At 45.6% G+C, this 21,880-nt stretch overlaps 1 protein-coding gene across 1 annotated transcript in view; it reads right to left on the reverse strand.

The window, feature by feature from the left end:
* PKHD1 (PKHD1 ciliary IPT domain containing fibrocystin/polyductin) overlaps positions 1-21,880 on the reverse strand; it is a 195,801-nt gene that overhangs the window by 61,294 nt on the left and 112,627 nt on the right. Inside the window, exons 34-36 of the mRNA XM_056856811.1 lie at positions 4,099-4,306; positions 2,762-2,928; positions 1,451-1,645 (exon numbers count right to left, since the gene is read on the reverse strand). Coding sequence (XP_056712789.1) covers positions 1,451-1,645; positions 2,762-2,928; positions 4,099-4,306 — 570 coding nt within the window. The remainder of the gene's footprint in view (positions 1-1,450; positions 1,646-2,761; positions 2,929-4,098; positions 4,307-21,880) is intronic.

Raw genomic sequence — 21,880 nt, forward strand, 5'->3', positions numbered from 1 at the left:
AGGATGGAGGATTCTGATCTGGTCAGCTGGGTTGGTTTCCCCGCTCTTCCACATAAAACCTGCTGGGTGACTTTGGGGTAGTCACAGTTCTCTCTCAACTCTCTCAGCCCCACCTACCTCACAGGGTGTCTGTTGTGGGGAGGGGAAGGGAAGGTGATTGTAAGCCGGTTTGAGACTCCTTAAAGTTAGAGAAAAGCGGGGTATAAAAACCAACTCTTCGTCTTCTTGTTCTTCCACATCTGACACTCTAACCACTACACCACAACAGCCCTCAAATTCATATTATTGCCTTCATATTAGCATCTTTGGTTTCCTAACCCCAGAAAAAAGTGACACCACCATAAAGAAAGTGCCCCGTGTCTAGGCAAACAAAAATACCCCTAGAGTTTATATCTTCTACCCTTGAAATGATGACAATTTCTTAGTTGAGGTGTTAACACTCCGATCCGAAAACACATTTACATTGTAACTCAGATTTGCAAGAACAGCTGTTCATAACAAAAAAAAAGTCTATTGTGGGGCTGCCAGGTCTCCCCTGGTCACCAGCAAGGGATGGGGGGGTGCGTAGGGTGGCAATATCCAGGTTGGGAAAATCCTGGAGATTTGGAGATGGAGCCTGGAAGGACAGGGACTTCAGTGGGGTACAATGCCACAGAGTCCACCCTCCAAAGCATCCATTTTCTCCAGGGGAACCGATCTCCATAGACTGGAGATGAGCTGTAATTCTGGGGGATCCCCCGGTGTCACCTGGAGGTTGGCAACCCTGTGTGTGTTGTGTCGCTTCCGACTCATGGCAACCCTATGAATTAATGTCCTCCAAAATATCCTATCTTTAACAACCTTGCTCAGGTCTCGCAAATTGATGGCCGTGGCTTCCTTTATAGAGTCAATCCATCTCTTGTGGGGTCTTCCTCTTTTCCTGCTGCCTCCAACTTTTTCTAGCATGATTGTCTTTTCCAGTGACTCCTGTCTTCTCATAATGTGATCAAAGTACGACAGCCTTAGTTTAGTCATTTTAGCTTCTAGGGTCAGTTCAGGCTTGATTTGATCTAGAACCCACTGATTTGTTTTTTTGACAGTCCATGGTATCTGTAACATTCTCTTCCAACACCACATTTGAAAGGAATCTACTGTCTTCCTATCATCTTCCTTCAATGTCCAGCTTTCACACCCATACATAGCAATAGGGAATACAATGGCATGAATTAACTTGATCTTGGTTGCCGGTGACACATCCTTATACTTCAGAATTTTTTCTATCTCCTTCATGGCTGCCCTTCCAGGCTCAATCTCCTTCTGACTTCTGGCTGTCATCTCCCTTTTGAATAGAAAGCCTTGAACAATTCCAATTTCCTCATTGTCAACCTTAAAGTTGAGTAATTCTCCTGTAGTCATTACTAGGCATTCCTAGTTAACTAAGAGAAAATGAGTAATAATTGTGTTCTCTTACTAGTCATATGAGTATTCCCAGCAATAGTGAGCGCGCTCAGATCTTTCCGGAATGCTTGACCTACGTGCCGGAACTGTACGCCTTCCAAACGGAGCTGGCTCCCCTCGCCATGATAGGACTGCACAATGACCATGGCCCCCATGTCCTGAGATCCAAGCTTCCTTTCGCTTGTCTTGTACAGACATTTGGAGACATCTAAACAAAGCAACAATGGAAGCACATAATATGATACAGGGCACCAACTTGGTCTGTTCAAATGTTAGGAGATCAGTTGTAACAGCGGGAGATCTCCAGCTGCTTCCTGGAGATTGGCAACTTTACCACTACTGCCCCTCCGGACATCTGGGCTTGTATAAATATTTTAAATGCCATTTTAATGTTTTAAATAATTTAATGTTCAGATGTTCGTTGACTTGGGGACCCTATTTGGATGGAAAGGCAGCACATAATTTTTAAAAAATAAATAATGATCTGTCTAAATATGGAAAGAAAATCATACTATCTACTCTATCGCTTCTACTACCATTCAACAAGCATTTTAGTGCTGAGTAATTCAATATGCCTAAGCAGTTTCCAGAGCCTCTGTGGATCCAATACTGTGGGCTCAAGAATAGATATCAACAGTTAATGGTCGTTTATGCACGGGTACTTTCACCCCCGTCTGTCTCAGTTGTTCCATGGAGTTATGCATGTGTTTTCCCTCCATTAGAGATGACAAATCCCAGGACTTCCCGCCCCTCTGTTTACCCGATTCTTCCCTCTCCCCTGAGCTCAGCCCGGGTGAAATCCCTGTTGCATAAGGCAAAGTGCAGGACATGCAAACTTAGTTTCACTTACAGCCAATTTCAAAGCAGCAGTTCCAGAGGCGGGCATTCAAATACTTCCTGCTTCCTCAGAGCTCTTTCTGAGCAAGAAACCAAGGCTTTGATTCCCCCCCTTTTCAGATTACTCCATTTTTTGTTTTTTGTTCTTAAAATGCTTTTTAATGCAGCAATAGGGTTGGGGGGAGCTTTTTTCTCACTACAGCCAATTACGAAGCAGCACTTAAAGGGGCGGGGACTTGATCTGAGCTTGGAGACTGCTGGTGCATAGATTCCCAACAGAAAAGGGTGGGTCCAGCAAGCCACGAACCTCAGGTAAAAACCCCTATGCGTAAATGACCAATAAGTTCAATAACTGTGTCCTGAACAAAACAGTGGATTGGAAACACAGCTGAAACTGATCTAACATGTTCAAATTACAACTCACTGCTCCTTTGTTGACTTCCCCCCCCCCAACCATCCAATTTCCCTCCAAAGGCACTCTGCTTACCTCTCTCGTCCCCTGGAACCCCTGCTTCTTCGCACTGCTTTTGGCGGGACAGCCTCTCGCTTGTAATGTTTCCTCGGATGACCACTCTTCTGCTGAGCAGCGCCACAACGGCTCTCAAACTGAGATGTTCTCCTAACACCTGCTCTTCAGAAACGCCATGAGGATACCTGTGGGAAGCCCAGAACAACCAGCTTTTATCGATCTGCCCGTGAAGAGAACAAACACTTGGTCTGTGGAGCTAAACTGGAGGACAGAAAGCAGCCGTGGAACATCGTTTCGTCACCAGTGCCCGAATCTTTATCTTGCGGTAAAATAATGAAAGTCAGTGTTTCTGAGCATATGCCAACCGCATTTCCTCATAAGAACACAAGAACATAAGAAAAGCCATGCTGGATCAGACCAAGGCCCAACAAGTCCAGCAGTCTGTTTCCCACAGTGGCCAACCAGGTGCCTCCAGGAAGCCCACAAACAAGACGGCTGCAGCAGCAGCATCCTGCCTGTGTTCCACAGCACCTAATATAATGGGCACACTCCTCTGATCCTGGATATAATAGGTATGCATCATGACTAGTATCCATTTTTACTAGTAGCCACAAATACCCCTCTCCTCCGTGAACATCTTCACTCCCTTCTTAAAGCCTTCCAAGTTGGTGGCCATCACTACATCCTGCGGCAGAGAGTTCCACCATTTAACTATGCGCTATGTGAAGACTCTCCCCAACGACTCCAGTTCACACCTGCAACCCCTTATGCAGATGACGGGAATGCAGCCATGCCAGTGCAGCTCTGGAGGAAAAAAAAACATTTGCATGATGCAGCTCCTGCAAAGTTGTCACCATTTCCACCATGCCATCACAAACTCTTTCCCCCACCTGGAAGTTAAAAATACAGATACTCACTGCCTCTAGGGATGCCAGCCTCCAGGTGGGACCTGAGGAACCCTCAGAATTACAGCTCATCTACACACTACAGAGAGCAGTTTCCTTGGAGAAAATGGATGCTTTGGAGGGTGGACTCTATGGCATTGTACCCCACTGAATTCCCTGTCCTCCCCCAGGCTCCAGTCCAGCCTCTACCCCAGCCTGTCAATAGGGTCGCCAACCACCAGGTACTAGCTGGAGACCTCCGACTATTAAAACAGATCTCCAGCCGATAGAGATCAGTTCACCTGGAGAAAATGGCAGTTTTGGCAATTGGACTCTATGGCATTGAAGTCCCTCCCCTCCCCAAACTCCGCCCTCCTCAGGCTCTACCCCAAAAACCTCCCGCCAGTTGCAAAGAGGGTCCTGGCAACCCTACCTGTCAATGAAAAGTTACCAACCCACAGGTAGGAATACCTGAGTGGGGGTGTAATGTAGAGGTCTGTGCCATTGACAGATTTCACAGTGACCACCTCATCTTGCTTCTGAGCATCCTCAAGGCCTCCTCCACAAACCACCACCTCATCTCCAGGTTTCCAGTCCACAGGCTCCGTCAGATGTAACTTGGTACCGTTTGGACGTGCTCCCGATTTCAGATGTGTGACTGCCACTCCAGGGGCACACCCTGCGATGTACAGTGTGGCAAAGGTTAGCCCAAACTAACAATTCGATGAGATGTGCATGCATACATACATTTTCCTCCTTTTAAAAAATCAACCGTTCTGAATTAATTTCAAAGCTATGCTCGGATCACATGAACACATGAACACATGAAAGCTGCCTTGTACTGAATCAGACCCTTGGTCTCTCAAAGTCAGTAGTGTCTACTCAGACCGGCAGCGGCTCTCCATGGTCTCAGGCAGGGGTCTTTCCCATCACCTACCAGCCTAGTCCCTTTAACTGGAGATGCCGGGAATTGAACCTGGGACCTTCTGCATGCCAAGCAGAGGCTCTACCACTGAGCCACAGCCCCTCCCCAACAGGAACTAAGAAAAAAAATGAAATCTGGTTTATGTTTCTCCCCCAAATGTTTAAGAGTTCTGTTATCACAATAGCTGCAACATTGGAGAGATAAATGCCTACCTTCTGTAAACCAACAGATTGAGAACCTTAGAACTTTATCAATATTTGAATGCATGGCATATAGATGACAATTGTTTATGGACCCTTGTGTATGGTTTCTGTAGGAGGCACAATATTTTAAGATATTGGGAAAGTTTTTATGGAAGCGTATGTGTAGATCTACCACCACTATTGTTTTACTTTTGTTTCTACTTTATATATCCTCCTCTCATTTTTGTATTAGTTGCTGGATTTAGAGTTTTTTCCCCCCTTTCCTGTTGTTTTCTTGGTGTTTTGTTTTTTAAGAAACAAAAATTTGAAAAGTCACTGTAGCAGCATAACCGTACGTAAGCATTCCTCTTGTGCATCTTTTCAAAATTTCTTCTTCGGCTAACTGCACTTTTTTTTTGGGGGGGGGGGCAAAACTGAAACAGGAAGAAAATACTGTTTCCAGATTTTTTAAAAAAAAAAAAAATCTATGAACAGTAAAGATTAAACACGCTCATTTTTAGCAAAAACAGAATCCTCACAGAGACAAACACATTTCTGCAATAGGAATCTATCCTAAATTCAAAAGACTGATATGGAGGAAGAAAACATATGTAATATTTGAGATGATCTTGCACAACATGAATTGCTGGACAGTTTATCTTATTTCCCTTACGTATGGGGAGTTTTTCTTTATCCATCATTTTCCTTCATGAAATCAGAAGGATAGAATAAACTCTAGCGGTTATGCTTCATGGTTTTGTGTCTGGTTGATGTTACAAATTGTAATTTGAACGCAACGTTTTATTTATTTACATAATTTTAACTAAATATAAAAGATATACCTTCCAAGCAACGGACATACACACATGAATCATACAAGACCTATGAAAGGGAAAGGGTGGAAAGTTGGAATGTTTCAGGGATGGGCTACAGTTTCCAGTCTTGAAGGAACATCCAGGGAAAACAGCGCTGAAGGGGATTCAGCGATTCCAGGAGCAAAAGGATAAGCCCACGTGCAAGTGGAGGTGCGTGTATGGATCCAGAACATACACACACCATGAAAGGCCAAAGGACCAATATTTATACCCCAAAATGGGTCCTAAAGTGGTATGAGGTAAGCTGGCAGGAAAGCCAGGGACAAAGAATTGATTGTTTTCCTGGGGTCTGGACAAAAAGATGGGAGAGGTTTGATAAGTGGTCAGGATGCAGGAGAATGCCTGGGCTATTCTCCTGAATAATGACTGATTGCCCAGGATGGGTGCAGCTAGGATAATTAATGGTCGGCTCGGAGTGCTAATTAAATCACCTTACGGTGACACAATGGAGACTAGCCAGCCCCGTTGTCTAGCCTTCCTGCCTAAGTTATGCACACAAGATGGACCCCAAAATTATCTGAGTGGCATCCATTTTGTGTGGAATGATGCCTTGCTCTTGCTGTCAGTCTTTGGTCCCCATGCCATTTATGGCACCCTTAGCAGGAGGAGGGTGTCTGGCAACTTACAGATCTCCAAACGACACAGATCAGTTTCCCCGCAGAAAATGCAAGCTTTGGAGGGTGGACTCTATGGCATCACATTCCAGCTGAGGTCCCTCCCCTCTCCAAGCCCTGCCCTCCCCAGGGTCCAACCCCAAATCTCCAGGAATTTCCCAACCCACAGCTGACATACAGCACTGCTGGAAAAGGGCTAGAAATTGTATAGTGTGCTGGCTCCTTGCCCATTGAAGATTCTGTATAATGAATATTATACACAGAACAAGGCTAACACTGCAACCCACCTGAAGCATGGATTGGCAGAGGTGGAAAGTGTCATCAGGCCACAGCCCTAGTAGCAACCCTGGACTTCCTTGGTGGTCTCTCGCCCAAGTACTAACCAGGGTCAACCCTGTTGAACTTCTGAGACCTGACAAGATCAGGCTAGCTTGGATTAGCAGGCTCCATGTGGGTAGGTCCCCAGTCTTGACCCTTTTGCAGGCATGCTTCCACACATGCAGACAGACAGTTCCATGGAAGCGTTTTTCAAGTGGCCACCATATGCCCGATCAGCATGCCATTCAGCTCCCGCTCCTCAGTACCGTTCGGCACAGATGTGACTCGAAAGGTGAATCAAACCAATAATGGGGCCCTATTAGGAACACAAACGGCCGCGTGTCACAAAGAATTCCCATCAGCGCAGCTACTCCCATTGTGTTACAGGCACTGATACCATCGTTATTATTCATTGGCCTTTTTTTAAAACTGAGTGAACCTCATGAATTTTATGGACTCTGAGCATAAAAACTGCTGGCAGCAGCTGATAAACTGGCAGGTCGTGTGCAGGCATTTCCCCAGCGCGCTCATTCTTGGCTCGCCGCTCTCAGAGGCATCTGTGTATGAGACAGTGGCTCACGAGCACTGACACAGACTCTCAATTGTACTTAGCAGGAAGCAGCTCTGGATATGGTTCAAACTCCTCCAGCGAAAACTCCTTCAGCCAAGATCACCACTATTTATTTATTTATTTATTTATTTATTTTAAGTGAAATACTGATCTGCAACTCACAACTGAGACAAAATACAGACTATAGACTCAGAAGAACATAACAACGTAAAAAAAAAGCCATGCTGGATCAGGCCAAGGCCCATCAAGTCCAGCAGTCTGTTCACACAGAGGCCAACCAGGTGCCTTTAAGAAGGCCACAAACAAGACGACAGCAGCAGCATTATCCCACAGCATCTAATATAATAGGCATGCTCCTGTGATCCTGGAGAGAATAAGTATGCATCATGACTAGTAGCCATGGATAGCCCTATCCTCCATAAGAACATAAGAAAGGCCATGCTGGATCAGACCAAGGCCCATCAAGGCATTTGGAACTACACAGAGATAAGGTTGCCAACTCAAGGTTGGGAAATGTCTGGAGATTTAGGGGTCAAGCCAGGGGAGGGTGGAGTTTGGGGAAGGGAGGGACCTCAGTAAGGTCTAAGCTGCCATTTCCTCCAGGGAAAATATAGTCTGGAGATCAGTTGTCGCTCTAGATCTCCAGGTCCCCCTGGAGGTTGGCGACCCTGCGTAGAGAAGAAATAGGATAGCAATGTGAGATACTGAACTCATAGGTGAAACTTGGGTTTTGGGGGAGGAACTGACTTTCTTACAAATCCCTGAAATTGCACATTGCAATGCTGTAAAATTATTATTTTTAAAGAACGTATTTTCAAAACTAATTCAGCAGCAAGAAGAATGTATGTGAGATGTTTGGCTGCTTCAGCTTTGGCTGGGAAGTATAATTAGGTCTTATGGTTTTGTTCATATTACATTGTGGGACCCTGGTTAGGGTAAAATATCTCATTCACACCAAGGGCACCCTCGGAGAAAGAAAGCAAATCTCTGTTTCATTTTGGCATATACCTTCACCAGAGGACAAAAAAAAAGTGTAAATGAGTCGTTTACAACATTTTAATTGAGCACTGGGTTTGTCATAAATGTTTTCATACCCTCAGCTCAAGTCTTTCAGCTTTGGAAAAAAGATTTAGATATAGCTGTGTGGTCCATTATTGTAAAAAAAAAAATACAATTTTTAACCTAATTGCAGACACGGTATAAGAAAAGATACATCATATTAGCACCATTTAAATAAGCTATAAATGTTCCATTTGTGTTATGAATGTACCAAATTAGAAACTGGAGATCTGAACTCTCAAGGTATAACAAAACCATTTTTTTAATTAGAAGGATTAACAAATACATCTGTACCCATGCGTTAGAAACCTGACACTTAATTAACCTCTGTTACTTACAGAAATATTCCAAAACTGGAAACTATACTTCATCAACTTTCCCCTTTCATAAAATACTAGTTCATTAGCTGAAAGTTTCGATACCTGTGCCAGCCAGGAGTGAGGAATAAACTCTGAGGGCGCCTTCAGTGCCATTTTAGCGCTGCCTCAACCCCCTCCGGAGAAAGTCACCACACGAAGTTGGATTTCCCCCAAACATCTGAAGAGGTGCCAAAAAATTTTTGAAACTGGTCTGGAGATCTGGGCCTGTGATCTGGAAAGCCACTGGGAAGGATTGTGCCCACCTGCCTGAGAGATTAGGGCAAACAGGGTTGGGAGAAGCAACTGAACATAAGATCATAAGAAAGGCCCTGCTGGATCAGACCAAGGCCCATAAAGTACAGCAGTCTGTTCACACAGTGGCCAACCAGGTGCCTCTAGGAAGCCCACAAACAAGACGACTGCAGCAACACCATCCTGCCTGTGTCCCACAGCACCACCTAATATCATGGGCATGCTCCTCTGATCCTGGAGAGAATAAGTCTGCTTCATGACTAGTGTCCATATTGACTAGTAGCTATGGATAGCCCTCTCCTCCATGAACGTGTTCGCTCCCCTCTGAAAGCCTTCCAAGTTGGCAGCCATCACCACATCCTGGGGCAGGGAGTTCCACCATTTAACTATGTGTTGTGTGAAGAAATACTTCCTTGTATCTGTTTTGAATCTCTCACCCTCCAGCTTCACCTTCTCACCCATGTTCTAGTATTATGAGGGAGAGGGAAAAGCTTCTCCCTGTCCACCCTCTCCATACCATGCATAATTTTATAGACCTCTATCATGTCTCCCCTTAACTGCCTTCTTTCCAAGCTAAACATCCCTAAGTGTTTTAACTGCCCCCCTATTTTTCAGATTGCACCCCTTTTGGTGGCCCATCAAGGGAACATATGCTTCTCTGAACCTTCAGTTCAGTCTGTTGCTGCAAGATTATTCAATCCCAAACTAACAGGTACTTCTTACAATTATCTACCCCGTCCCACTAGTCATAATGTTCATGGATGTAGTCAAAAGCACAGCAAACTAAACTCGGGGGGTGGGGGTGGGGAGGAAGTATTCTTTACCAAAAGGCTTGCCACTAGAAATCCTCCAAAGTGCTAAAATATGGATGGCAGAGACTACCTCCTCAATTATTTAATTCATTTTTGAATTATTAACCATGTGCTGGTTGGGAAAACAACTCTTCCGCAGCCAGGCAGGCTGGCTTAGATCACATCGGCAGGAATGGAAATGTTAGCTTGAGCTCAATAAATTAGGAGACTCAAATGCATACATACCATGGATTGCAATCACAAGAACGCACACACAAAATGTGCAAGTTATAGAATATGTTCCAAATATGTTTCTACAAGGGTATTGCTTTGGAACAGACACACACACCCATATCCCTTGGTATCATGAATAAGCCCTGACCTGGATAGCCCAGGCTAGCCCAATCTTTTCAGAGCTTGGAAGCCAAGCAGGGTCAATCCTGGTTAGTACTTGGATGGGAGACCACCAAGGAAACCCAGGGTTGCTGTGCAGAGGCAGGAAATAGCAAACCACTTCTGTCACTTGCCTTGAAAACCCTACAGTGTCATAGGATTGCCAGGTCCCTCTTCGCCACCGGAGGGAGGTTTTGGGGGCAGACTAGGACCTGGGGAACGCAGATTCGAATCCCCACTCGCGCCATGGAAGCTTGCTGGGTGACATCGGGCCAGTCACACACTCTCAGCCCTGACCCTGGCAAGTATTTGGATGGGAGACCTCCAAGGAATACCAGGGACCTGACTAGGGTTGCCATCCTCTAGGTACTAGTGGAGATCTCCTGCTATTACAACAGATATCCAGCCGACAGAGATCAGTTCCCCTGGAGAAAATGGCCGCTTTGGCAATTGGACTCTATGGCATTGAAGTCCCTCCCCTCCCCAAACCCCACCCTCCTCAGGCTCCACCCCAAAAACCTCTCGCCAGTGGTGAAGTGGGACCTGGCAACCCTAGGACTGATGCAGAGGCAGGCAATGGCAACCCACCTCTGAAGATCTCTTGCCTTGAAAACCCTACGGGGTTGCTATAAGTCAGCTGTGGCTTGACAGCAAACAAGTAAACAAAACCTCTGCTTAGGTGGGCGTTGTTATGTCTCAGCAACCTGCCCAACTTCTTCCTCCAATCTCGTTCATTTTTCATGTTTATTAATTATGGCTTATATCCTGCTTTTTTGGTCACATTATGAGAAGACAAGAGTCACTGGAGATGACAATCATGCTCAGAAAAGTTGAAGGCAGCAGGAAAAGAGGAAGACTCAACAAGAGATGGATTGACTCTAGAAAGGAAGCCAAGGCCCTCCGTTTGCATGACCTGAGCAAAGCTGTCAAAGATAGGACATTTTGGAGGACATTAATTCATAGGGTCACCAGGAGTCAGAAGCGACTTGATGGCAGTTAATACACACAGGGATGCCAACCTCCAGGTGGGATCCCCCAGAATTACAGCTCACCTGATAGGAAGAAAGTAGATTCGTTTGAAATGTGGTGATGGAGGAGAGTTTTACAGATACCGTGGACTGCCAAATAAATAAATGGGTGGGTTCTAGATCAAATCAAGCCTGAACTGACCCTAGAAGCTAAAATTACTAAACTGAGGCTGTTGTACTTTGGTCACATTATGAGAAGACAGGAGTTACTGGAGAAGACAATAATGCTCGGAAAAGTTGAAGGCAAAAGAAAAAGAGGAAGACCCAACAAGAGACGATTGGCTCTATAAAGGAAGCCACAGGCCTCGGTTTGCGAGACCTGAACAAGGCTGTTAAAGATAGGACGTTTTGGAGGACATTGATTCATAGGGTTGCCATGAGTCAGAATCGACTTGACGGCCCTTAACACTCTTAACACACATGTCCTGCTTTATCCCTAAGGCTCTGTGCAAGATGCAAAGATATTGACATTATTACATTTTTAAAAATAGGAGAAAAGCAGAGGTAAAGTAAACAAATTGATTTTTTTCTTCTAATGGTGGCAAACAAGCCAGTGTCCTTTGGTGGCCAGTCAAAGAAAAGTTGCCTGCTGAGACGGTTTGGGGTGGTGGTAATTAGCAACCAGGCTGTCAGTTTCAGGCCTCTGTCCCTAGCATCCCATAAGCAAACTCATCCAGGAAGGTAGCTCTGAAGCAGTAATACTTTATTAGGAGCAAAAGACAGATTAAAGGACTGACTGCCTACAGGCAGGTGAGGCTAGTAATGGGGAACACAGGCAGATCACACGTTAAAGACACTATGGACTGAAAAGGTAAACATTGCTAGGCAACCTCAAGATAAGCGGTTCCCAGGAAGACAGACTAAACATTACCACAGCTGCAGAAAACAGGATGAGCTAAGCTGTACACAGACATTCATAGGCATGAGAACCAAAGACTTGACGTGTGGCCAGAACCTGACCTGACTCATGTCAAGAGCCTTTGCTCCAGCAAAAAAGGCAAAGGCCTGACACAGGCTTTCATCAGCTGTGGGAGCCCTGCTAGTAAATTGGAGTGGAGCTGTAGCTTCCTTCTCCACTCTTGTAACCACAGGACACCGGATGGTCGTGATGTTGGAGGAGAGGATGGGAGGGGCCGTGGCTCAGTGGTCAAACATCTGCTTGGCATGCAGAAGGTCCCTGGTTCAACCCCCCGGCATCTCCAGCTAAAGGGACTAGGCAAGTAGGGGATATGAAAGACCTTCTGCCTGAGACCCTGGAGAGCCACTACTGATCTGAGTAGACAATACTGACTGATAGACCGAGGGTCTGATTCAGTATAAGGCAGCTTCATGTGTGTTAATGTGACCCTCATTATGCTATGAAGCTATTTATGTGTTCCATCACCCAGCAATGAGAAATCAAATCTCACTATTTTGTTTTAACGTTGCACCAGCTTTGGTTGTTGTTCTTTTGCTTTTTTAAGGCAAGGAGGAAAGTAGAAAGAGCCATACGCCTCTCCACATCATTTATTTACCAGCCGTTGCCTTCCCTCGTCTGCAACACTGAACACGAGCCAAACCTTTCTGCCAGTCTCTCAGCATGAAAGAAAGAGCGATTCTATATTGATCTCGACCATGAAACACACTTTGGCAGTCTCCTTCAGATCTCTCTGAAGGAAATCACAGAACACCACTCAAAACCTCACTAGCAATTTTTTTAAAAAAAGTTCAATTGTCTTTTCTGCCATTTGCGTGAGCTTCTCTGAAATTGGAACCTGGAGTCTCTCTCACCCAAACAGAGAGTTGTGGATCTCTCATAGAATAGAATCATAGAATCATAGAGTTGGAAGGGACCAACAGGGTCATCTAGTCCAACCCCGTGCACAATGCAGGAAATTCACAACTACCTCCCCCACACACCCAGTGACCCCTACTCCATGCCCAGAAGATGGCCAAGATGCCCTCCCTCTCATCATCTGCCTAAGGTTATAGAATCAGCATTGCTGACAGACGGCCATCTAACCTCTTCTTAAAAACCTCCAGGGAAGGAGCGCTCATCACCTCCCAAGAAGCCTGTTCCACTGAGGAGCCTCTCTAACGGTTAGAAAATTATTCCTAATGTCTAGACGGAAACTCTTTGAATTAATTTCAACCCATTGGTTCTGGTTTGACCTTATGGGGCAACAGAAAACAATTCAGCACCATCCTCTCTATGACAGCCCTTCAAGTACTTGAAGATGGTTATTATGTCACCTCTCAGTCTTCTCCTCTTCAGGCTAAACATACTCAGCTCTCAAGTAACAGCAGATTCTGAAGAAACATATAGTTCCAGTTGTGCGCAGGGCTGCTGGGGGGGGCTGAGGGGGACAAAATTCTTGTGGCCCAAGTTAGCTGGAGGGCCCCTGAAGCCGGCATCATCCTGCTTTCAGAATGTCTGGATTTATTTGACTTCTAATGCAGTTCTGCTTCCAGCCTCTAGGGGCGCAGGAAGGCAGAGCACAGTAAATAGCAAATGCGCTCTGTTTTCTGCTCCAAGTGCCTTTGTGCAAAATTTACTACAAGGAGGCACTCACATATCCTGCTAAACCCATCATCCAAGCCAGCCCTTGAGCAAGGCAAGACCACCCAGCAACTCATGGCTGCTATAGTCATTGTCAGACTACAGCCTCCTACCAAGTTTGTTGTTTCTAGCAGTCTGTTTCCCTTTTGGAACGTGGTGTAGTGGTTAAGTGCAGTGGTTTGGACCGGTGGTGTACTCTGATCTGGAGAACCAGGTTTGATTCCCCACTCCTCCTCATGAGCGGCGGACTCTAATCTGGTGAACCGGATTGGTTTTCCCGCTCCTATACATAAAGCCAGCTAGGTGACCTTGGGCTAGTCACAACTCTTTTAGAGCACTCTCAGCCACACCTACCTCTCAGGGTGTCTGTTGTGAGGAGGGGAAAGGAAGGTGATTGTAAGCTGGTTTGATTCTTCCATAAGTGGTAAGAGAAAGTCGGCATATAAGAGCCAGCGTGGTGTAGTGGTTAAGAGCAGTGGTTTGGAGCGGTGGAGTCTGATCTGGAGAACTGGGTTTGATTCCCCACTCCTCCACATGAGCGGAGGAGGCTAATCTGGTCAACTGGATTTGTTTCCCTACTCCTACACACGAAGCAAGCTGGGTGACCTTGGGCTAGTCACAGTTCTCTCAGCTCCACGTACCTCACAGAGTGTCTGTTGTGGGGAGGGGAAGGGAAGGTGATTGTAAGCCAGTTTGATTCTCGCTTAAGTGGCAGAGAAAGTCAGCATATAAAAACCACTTCTTCTTCTTCTTCTTCTTCTTCTTCTTCTTCTTCTTCTTCTTCTTCTTCTTCTATAAAAACCTACTCTTCTTCTTCAACCTCCAGGTAGGGCCTGGAGACCTCCCAGAAATAAATAAACAAACAAACACACAAATAAATAAATTACAAATGATCTCCAAACAACAGAGATCAGTTCCCCTGGCTGCTTCGGAAGGTGGTGTCCATGGCGTTATACCCCACGGAGGTCCCACCCCTCCCCAAACCCTGCCCTCCTCAGGCTCCACCCTCAAATCTCCACCAGCCTGGAGTTCATGACCCTATTTGGCAAAGTGCTTAAGAAATAATGGGCTACCACCAGGCATCCCGCTTCGCACCAAGCATTTTTCAGGGGGGTCTGAATGTCACGCTGACCCAAGCCAAAGGCAGCTACCCAAAAAGCAAATGAAACTCTCTCTTTCCCCCCCCCCTTGGGGCTCGAGATTTGAACACCTCTAACGTGCCAGGAAAACTGAAACATAACGGAACCCCAGTTTAACTTCTCTACAGCTTTAACGTATGAAGAACAGTTCTTCGCCTAGAGTGAAAGTTTAGATCCACCCCCCTATACTACTTCAGGCTAAATTCTCTGTGTGGGCAGCTTGTTGATGCAAAAAAGACTCTTCTGAGCCACTCGGTGTTGCCGTTGACTTTGCGCGAGCTTCTCGTACATCCCTCCAGGTGAAACGTTATTTATAATGACTAAGTCCTCCAGACACGGGGAATGTATCTATTCCCCACCTCTGTTTGGGACTAAGGAATCAGCAGTGTCCTACAGAATTGAGAGCTCCCTTAGCAAAAACCCCGGAAGCTGCCTCCTATCAAAGAGAAAATGTTTCAGGAGGAGGAGGGCAGGCCTACCGAAGGAACGGAGGATTTCCCACTGCGACACAGTGCGGAATTCAGAACTTTTTTTTTAAATTTCCTGCAGCTGCAATCCAATACCATCTCTCATCATCTTGTTTTCCCCCCTCACAATGCTATATAATCTCCTGGAAAGGGGTATCTACCTAGAAACCTAAGGATTAATTTAATTGAGGCATTATGAGGTTGTGAGCAATTTTTTCGACGGCACTCTCTTCGTCTTACCCTTTAATTAAAAAAAAACAGCCTTCAGGATTGGAAAGAGAACGTTTGCAAGCTTCATAGGGTGGTTGTGTTGGTCTGCAGTAGAACAGCTGGAGTTGAGTCTAGTAGCACCTTAGATCAACAAGATTGGGGGGGGGGTATGAGCTTTGACTCTTAAAAAGTCATACCCCCAAAATCTTGTTGGTCCCTAAGGTATTACTGGGTGAGGCAACCTTTTGGAAGGATTCCTCCTAGGGTTGCCAGGTCCCTCTTCGCCACTGGTGGGAGGTTTTTGGGGTTTGGGGAAGGGAGGGACTTCAATGCCATAGAGTTCAATTGCCAAAGCGGCCATTTTCTCCAGGTGAACTGATCTCTATCAGCTGGGGATCAGTTGTAATAGCAGATATCCAGCTAGTACCTGGAGGTTGGCAGCCTTAATTCCTCCCCATAAATCACAGACTGCGTTCTAAGGTATTTACCCTCTGATCTCAGTGAAGGGTTCTGACCCACTGGCTATGGAAGCATGGAGTCAATTAGGGTTGCCAACCTCCAGGTACTAGCCGGAGATCTCCTGCTATTACAACTGATCTCCAGCTGATAGAGATCAGTTCCCCTGGGTAAAATGGCCACTTTGGCCATTGGACTCCATGGCATTGACGTCCCTCCCCTCCCCAAGCCCCTCCCTCCTCAGTCTCCACCCCAAAAACCTACCGCTGGTAGCAAAGAGGGACCTGGCAACCCTAGAGCAACCCTACAACGTAAGTTACCCAAAAATCTATATGTTTCATTTCTCACAGGCCACGTCACGAGTCTCCCAAATCTGCAAAACACTAGGTTCGTTTCACCAAACAAAGTCATCCATTTAGGCGCTAGCCTGAAAAGGAGTTGACGCTGCATTGAGACGTTTTTTGCAGCGGATTTTGCTACAAAGCATGCTATCTTGCAGTGCTGAGGCAAAGTAATCAGGAAGAGAGAGGCCCTTTGAAAACTGTATTCTTTCAATTTCCTTTTTATTCGAAAGCTCCACACAATTTACTCTGATTGCTCTGCGGTATGACTGCCAAAAATAACTCATTAAAGTTGCATTTCACCTCTCTCCACGCAATATTTCCATTTGGAAGGTTACGAATATCACCATGTGTCTTCTTTTTACAAGTAGCAGGATCTGTCGTCACCATTATTACAAAGCCTTGGGAAGGGCAACACACAAAACGTGGTTCTTCTAATCAGCTTCCCCTTTCAGTGGCATGCTTTACAAAGGTGTGAATTTTACACTTAGGGGGACCTTTTAAAGGGTCTGCCTTTGTGTTGAATAAGTTTGATATTAAACATTAGCTAATGTTACATCTGGAGGGAAGGCGCCATGGTATAGCCAGATCTCGTCAGATCTCAGAAGCTAAGCAGGATCGGTATTCGGGTGGGAGACCACCAAGGAAGGCTGTATAGTGGAAGGCTATAGCAACCCCCCACCCCCATGGCCATACATGCATGGCTGTTTCCTCGCAGTCATAGAAACATAGAGTTGGAAGGGACCACCAGGGTCATCTAGTCCAACCCCCTGCACAATGCAAGAACTTCACTACTACCTCCCCCACACACACCCAGTGACCCCTACTCCATGCCCAGAAGATGGCCAAGATCCCCTCCCTATCATCATCTGCCTAAGGTCATAGAATCAGCATTGCTGACAGATGGCCATCTAACCTTTTCTTAAAAACCTCCAGGGAAGGAGAGCTCACCACCTCCCGAGGAAGCCTGTTCCACTGAGGAACCGCTCTAATGGTTAGAAAGTTCTTCCTAATGTCTAATGTTACATCTGGAGGGAAGGCGGCATGGTATAGCCTGATCTCGTCAGATCTCAGAAGCGAAGCGGGATCGGTACTTGGGTGGGAGACCACCAAGGAAGGCTGTGTAGTGGAAGGCTATAGCAACCCCCCTCTACGGCCATTCATGCATGGCTGTTTCCTCGTGGTCATCACCAGCTGTTCACATTTCCCATTATTGCCCTTAATCTCTGGAGCTGCTAATGAATGAACCAGAGAACATGAGCCTTCCGGAACATGAACGCAGGGCGAGGTGATCACCCAAATGTTAAGATCCGTTGCCTATCTCTGTTGGTGCCAAAAGGTCAGTCATTAGCAGGGGAAAACTGATGAAAAAGTGGAGTCAGGAAGACAAATGACTCCAGAGTGAAGAGACAAGCCTAGAACTTGAAAATAGCCAAGTCCCAGCTTCCCGGGTCTGCCAAAAACCACCTGCCGTGACACACATCCACATTTCTGCAGGAGTTCTGCTCAACCTCACGTTCTCAGGTGTCTGAAACGATTACTAAGATTCATGCCTGCTTCCCCAGGAATAAGGCAGTTTCCATTAAGGCACTAAAATCTGGAGAGATATTAAGAAGCAGAGCGTTGCTTCCTGCCTCTATCAGGAAACTGGTCACAGAATGACGCTTTCTTCACATAATTTCTTCTGGTTCTACGATTCAGAATTTCAAGACTTTTATCCAGCAGCAAGAAAGGGGGAAAAGAAAAGAAGGCACAGAGGAAAGAGGGAAGAGACAGGAGATGAGCAGAATAACAGGGAGTTTCGTAGGAGGGATGTAAGAATACACCCTTTTCATATTTATTTCCTTAGTACCTGGAGGTTGGCAGCCCTATGACCCCAGCAAGGAAATTTCAAGGCAACTGACAAGCAGAGTTGGTTTGCCATTGCCTTCCTCTGCAGAGTCTTCCTTGGAGGGCTCCATTCCCTAGTATTGACCCTGCTTGCTTAGCCTCTGAGATCTGACAAGATCAGGCTACACTAAGCCACCTTCCTTTCCTGTACTTTTCTGACATTTGGAAAATAGATGCTGCCAAAACAGAGACTTGTTTCAGGTGACTCACACAGTAATAAAATCATAAAAATGATCACTCTGTTAACATAAAATAAACCAGGAGCTTCCAGAGGCAGCAAAACAACAACAACAAAAACCCGAAAAACACACAACAAAACCAGTATTCAGCATCTTATAATGGTATCCATAACAGGGGACTCAGGAAAGATCATGGCAATAACCTAGGGTTGCCAACCTCCAGGTGGGGCCTGAAGATTTCCTGGAATTACAATTGATCTCCAGATGAAAGAGATTAGTTCCCCTGGAGAAAATGGCTGCTTTGGAGGGTGGACTCAGTGGCATTATACCCCACTGAGATCCCTCCCCTCCCCAAACCTTGCCCTCCTCTGGCTCCACCCTAAATCTCCAGGAACTTCCCAACCTAGAGTAGGCAACCCTACAGCAACCATTAGTGAAGATGGAGCCTTCCTTTAAAAGTCTGGGTAAAGAGTTTTTTGTTTCGTTTTAATCTGGCACCTAAAGGACAGTAATTAGGGTTGCCAGGTCCCTCTTCGCCAAAGGCGGGAGGTTTTGGGGGCAGAGCCTGAGGAGGGCGGGATTTGGGGAGGGAAGGGACTTCAATGCCATAGAGTCCAATTGCCAAAGTGGCCATTTTCTCCAGGGGAACTGATCTCTATCGGCTAGAGATCAGTTGTAATAGCAGGAGATCTCCAGCTATTACCTGGAGGTTGGCAACCCTTAGCGGGACTGAAGCCAGGGTTTCAAATTGAATCAGCAGAGATGTGGGATCCAATGCAGTCCAACACTAATGTAGTTGCCAGGTGAGACTGGGGGAGGGATTTTCCAGAGGGGAAGCGCCACCATAGAAAAAGCAGCATCTCTGGTTGCCACTCAATTCATCTCTGCAGGTGGGGGACACAAAAAGCAGAGTTTGGGGAGACAAACTTACCTGGCAGCCCCAAGCGGTTCAGAGCCTCAAAAGAAAGAACTAGAATCATTGCACTCTGTGCACTGAGATTAAAGCCCTTCCGACTTTGTTTCAGAGATCCAAGTAGCCTAAGTCAATTTCAATGGAAAGGACAAAGATATGTCGAAGGCCACCTAGTTAGATTTCTCTTTGGAAACTTGTCAGAAGAGTATCTTGGGGGAATACCAACCAACCAAGCCGGAGACATTGATAAATTCCCCTCCTGAAGAATCAATAAAACTCCCTGCTTCCTATTCAGGCTTCTGCCGTGGACTCAAGAGCCATAATTACATTGTCAAAAATTCAAGCTGCCCCGACTGACGGTCGGCCTCCTTTAAAACTGATGTGTGATTGGCAGGCAGTTTATGGGCGGCGGGCTCTGATTGGCAGGGGGAGCTGGGCAAAGCCAAAGGCAACAGAGACGTTTCCCCATCCATGCCGGCCACCAAGGCGCAGGCCTGCCACTCAAGGAGAATTCTGGGAAAACCCCGAGTCATATTAACATATCAAAGGGAGAAACTGACAAGCACTTACTAAACAATCAGGATCCAGCCACGGCTATGGAACACTTCCTGCAAAATTTTCTATTTGAAATGGGGAGGGGGGCGTTCAAGTACGCTCAGTTCTGTCTACTCAGAGACAGCTGGGAAAAAAAATTCAAAAGCCTATTTGTTTAATGATTTAAATCTCTGCCCTAGCTATACACATTTTAAATATATATATATTATGTTGACAAGCACTCCAATTTGTTTTATACCACAAGCCAGGCTGGTGCTAAATTGAAACCAGCAAAATGTGTTTTTTTTGTTTGTTTGATGTAAGAAGTACGAAGACAGAAAAGAGAACACTTTTTTTTTCTTCCTTTCTTTCCTGGTCTCATTTTCTAGGGTGCTACACGGCTTCGGCACTAAATTGTGGATTACACGGTTTGAATGAAAAGTAATTGTCCCCATGCACAAGAACCGTGCCTCAAACAGGATGCCACTCCAGGGCAGGCACCAGACTTCTCGCAGACATGTGAAGAAAGCTAAACCAAAAGAGGTTTTCCAGTGGAGTGACAAGGCCACCCTGCTCTCTCCCTCTCTTTCCCGCCCTATAACCCAGTTACCTTAACTCAATTGGCTAGTTTCCCCACATATTCTCTAACCTCAACTGAAGCTCTGGAAGTGAACAAAAAATCAGTTTTTCACATGGGTTTTCCTAACTTTTGCCTTTCTACGACAGGTTGGTTGTAGGGTTGCCTACCTCCAGGTACTCATTTCTAGCTTATGAGCCATGCTGGAAAACCAAAATAAGAAATGGCTGGATACTGACCAGAACCTTTTGAGGTCCCATGATTAATGCCTACTATGGATTCATATCAAGTGTTATGCATATTTGGTAAGTTTGTAATTAATTCATATTCACGTATATTGCGCTGGCAACTTTTTCAGCTTTATATGTATATAATTTGTATATTCTTTGTGGCTGGTTTTATACTCATTGTATTGTATTTTGTATTTTTAAATGGTCCTATACAGCTATTTCAGGCTGATGAAGCCCATAGCGAAACGTGTCAACTTGATCTAGATAACACGTACTGAAGGTCTATGTGTCATCGCACCTGGACATCTTTTCCCTGCACTCCAGCGTGGGAACGCTTCTTCGCATCATTTTCAGAGTTGGACATTGACTCCTTTTGATCGTACCGTTTGCAAACGTTTCCTACATATTTTTACCAGGTCCGAGGCACAGGGATACACACTCACAGCGTTTCCCCATGGTTCATCGCTCAGAGACAGCTGGGTGTTTTGTTTTGTGCATTCTCTGTATTGTCATTTTTGTAATTATATTTTGTACATTCTCTTGCATTGTTTGCAACTTGGGTGCTGTTTTTTCTAGTTATACCTCCAGGTACTAGCTGGAGATCGGCTGTTACAACTGATCTCCAGCTGACAGGGATCAGTTTGCCTGGAGGAAATGGTTGCTTTGGCAATTGGACTCTATGGCATTGAAGTAGGGTTGCTAACCTCCAGGTACTTAACAATATGAAGAACCTGTACTGTAATAAACTAAGTTAATATTTACAGAGACAGCACGAATGCTCAATTGCTCAACATACATTTACTAATATCACTAAACAACTAACACGTATAACAACTCTACAAATATCACACAAAAGAGCTAACTACTATATAGCTATACAAATCAACTCTATAAGAACCCAGTCCACTAGCTCTGCATGTGAGTCCAAAGAACCCCCAACCAGAGGTAAGTCCCACAAACCACAGCAGGTAAGAGTAACTTTGCTCACGAAACCAGTAACACTAGTCCAGTGAGATCAGTTCATCTGGAGAAAATGGCCACTTTGGCAATTGGACTCTATGGCATTGAAGTAGGATTGCCAACCTCCAGATACTAGCTGGAGATCTCCTGCTATTACAACTGATCTGCAGCCGATAGATATCAGTTCGCCTAGAGAACATGGCAGCTTTGGCAATTGGACTCTATGGCACTGAAGTCCCTCCCATCCCCAAAGCCCCAAACCAGATGCGATGTGTTTTAATAAACTGGAGACTGGGTGAGAATGAATGCTTAAATTCTATCACTTGAGATCTGGGGAGGGGCTGTGGCTCAGTGGCAGAGCATCTACTTGACATGCAGAAGGTCCCAGATTCAATCCCCAGCATCTCCAGCTAAAAGGATCAGGAGGTCGGTAATGTGAAATACCTTTCTC

This window comes from Euleptes europaea, chromosome 10 (genome assembly GCF_029931775.1).
Source record: "Euleptes europaea isolate rEulEur1 chromosome 10, rEulEur1.hap1, whole genome shotgun sequence".
NCBI lineage: Eukaryota > Metazoa > Chordata > Lepidosauria > Squamata > Sphaerodactylidae > Euleptes > Euleptes europaea.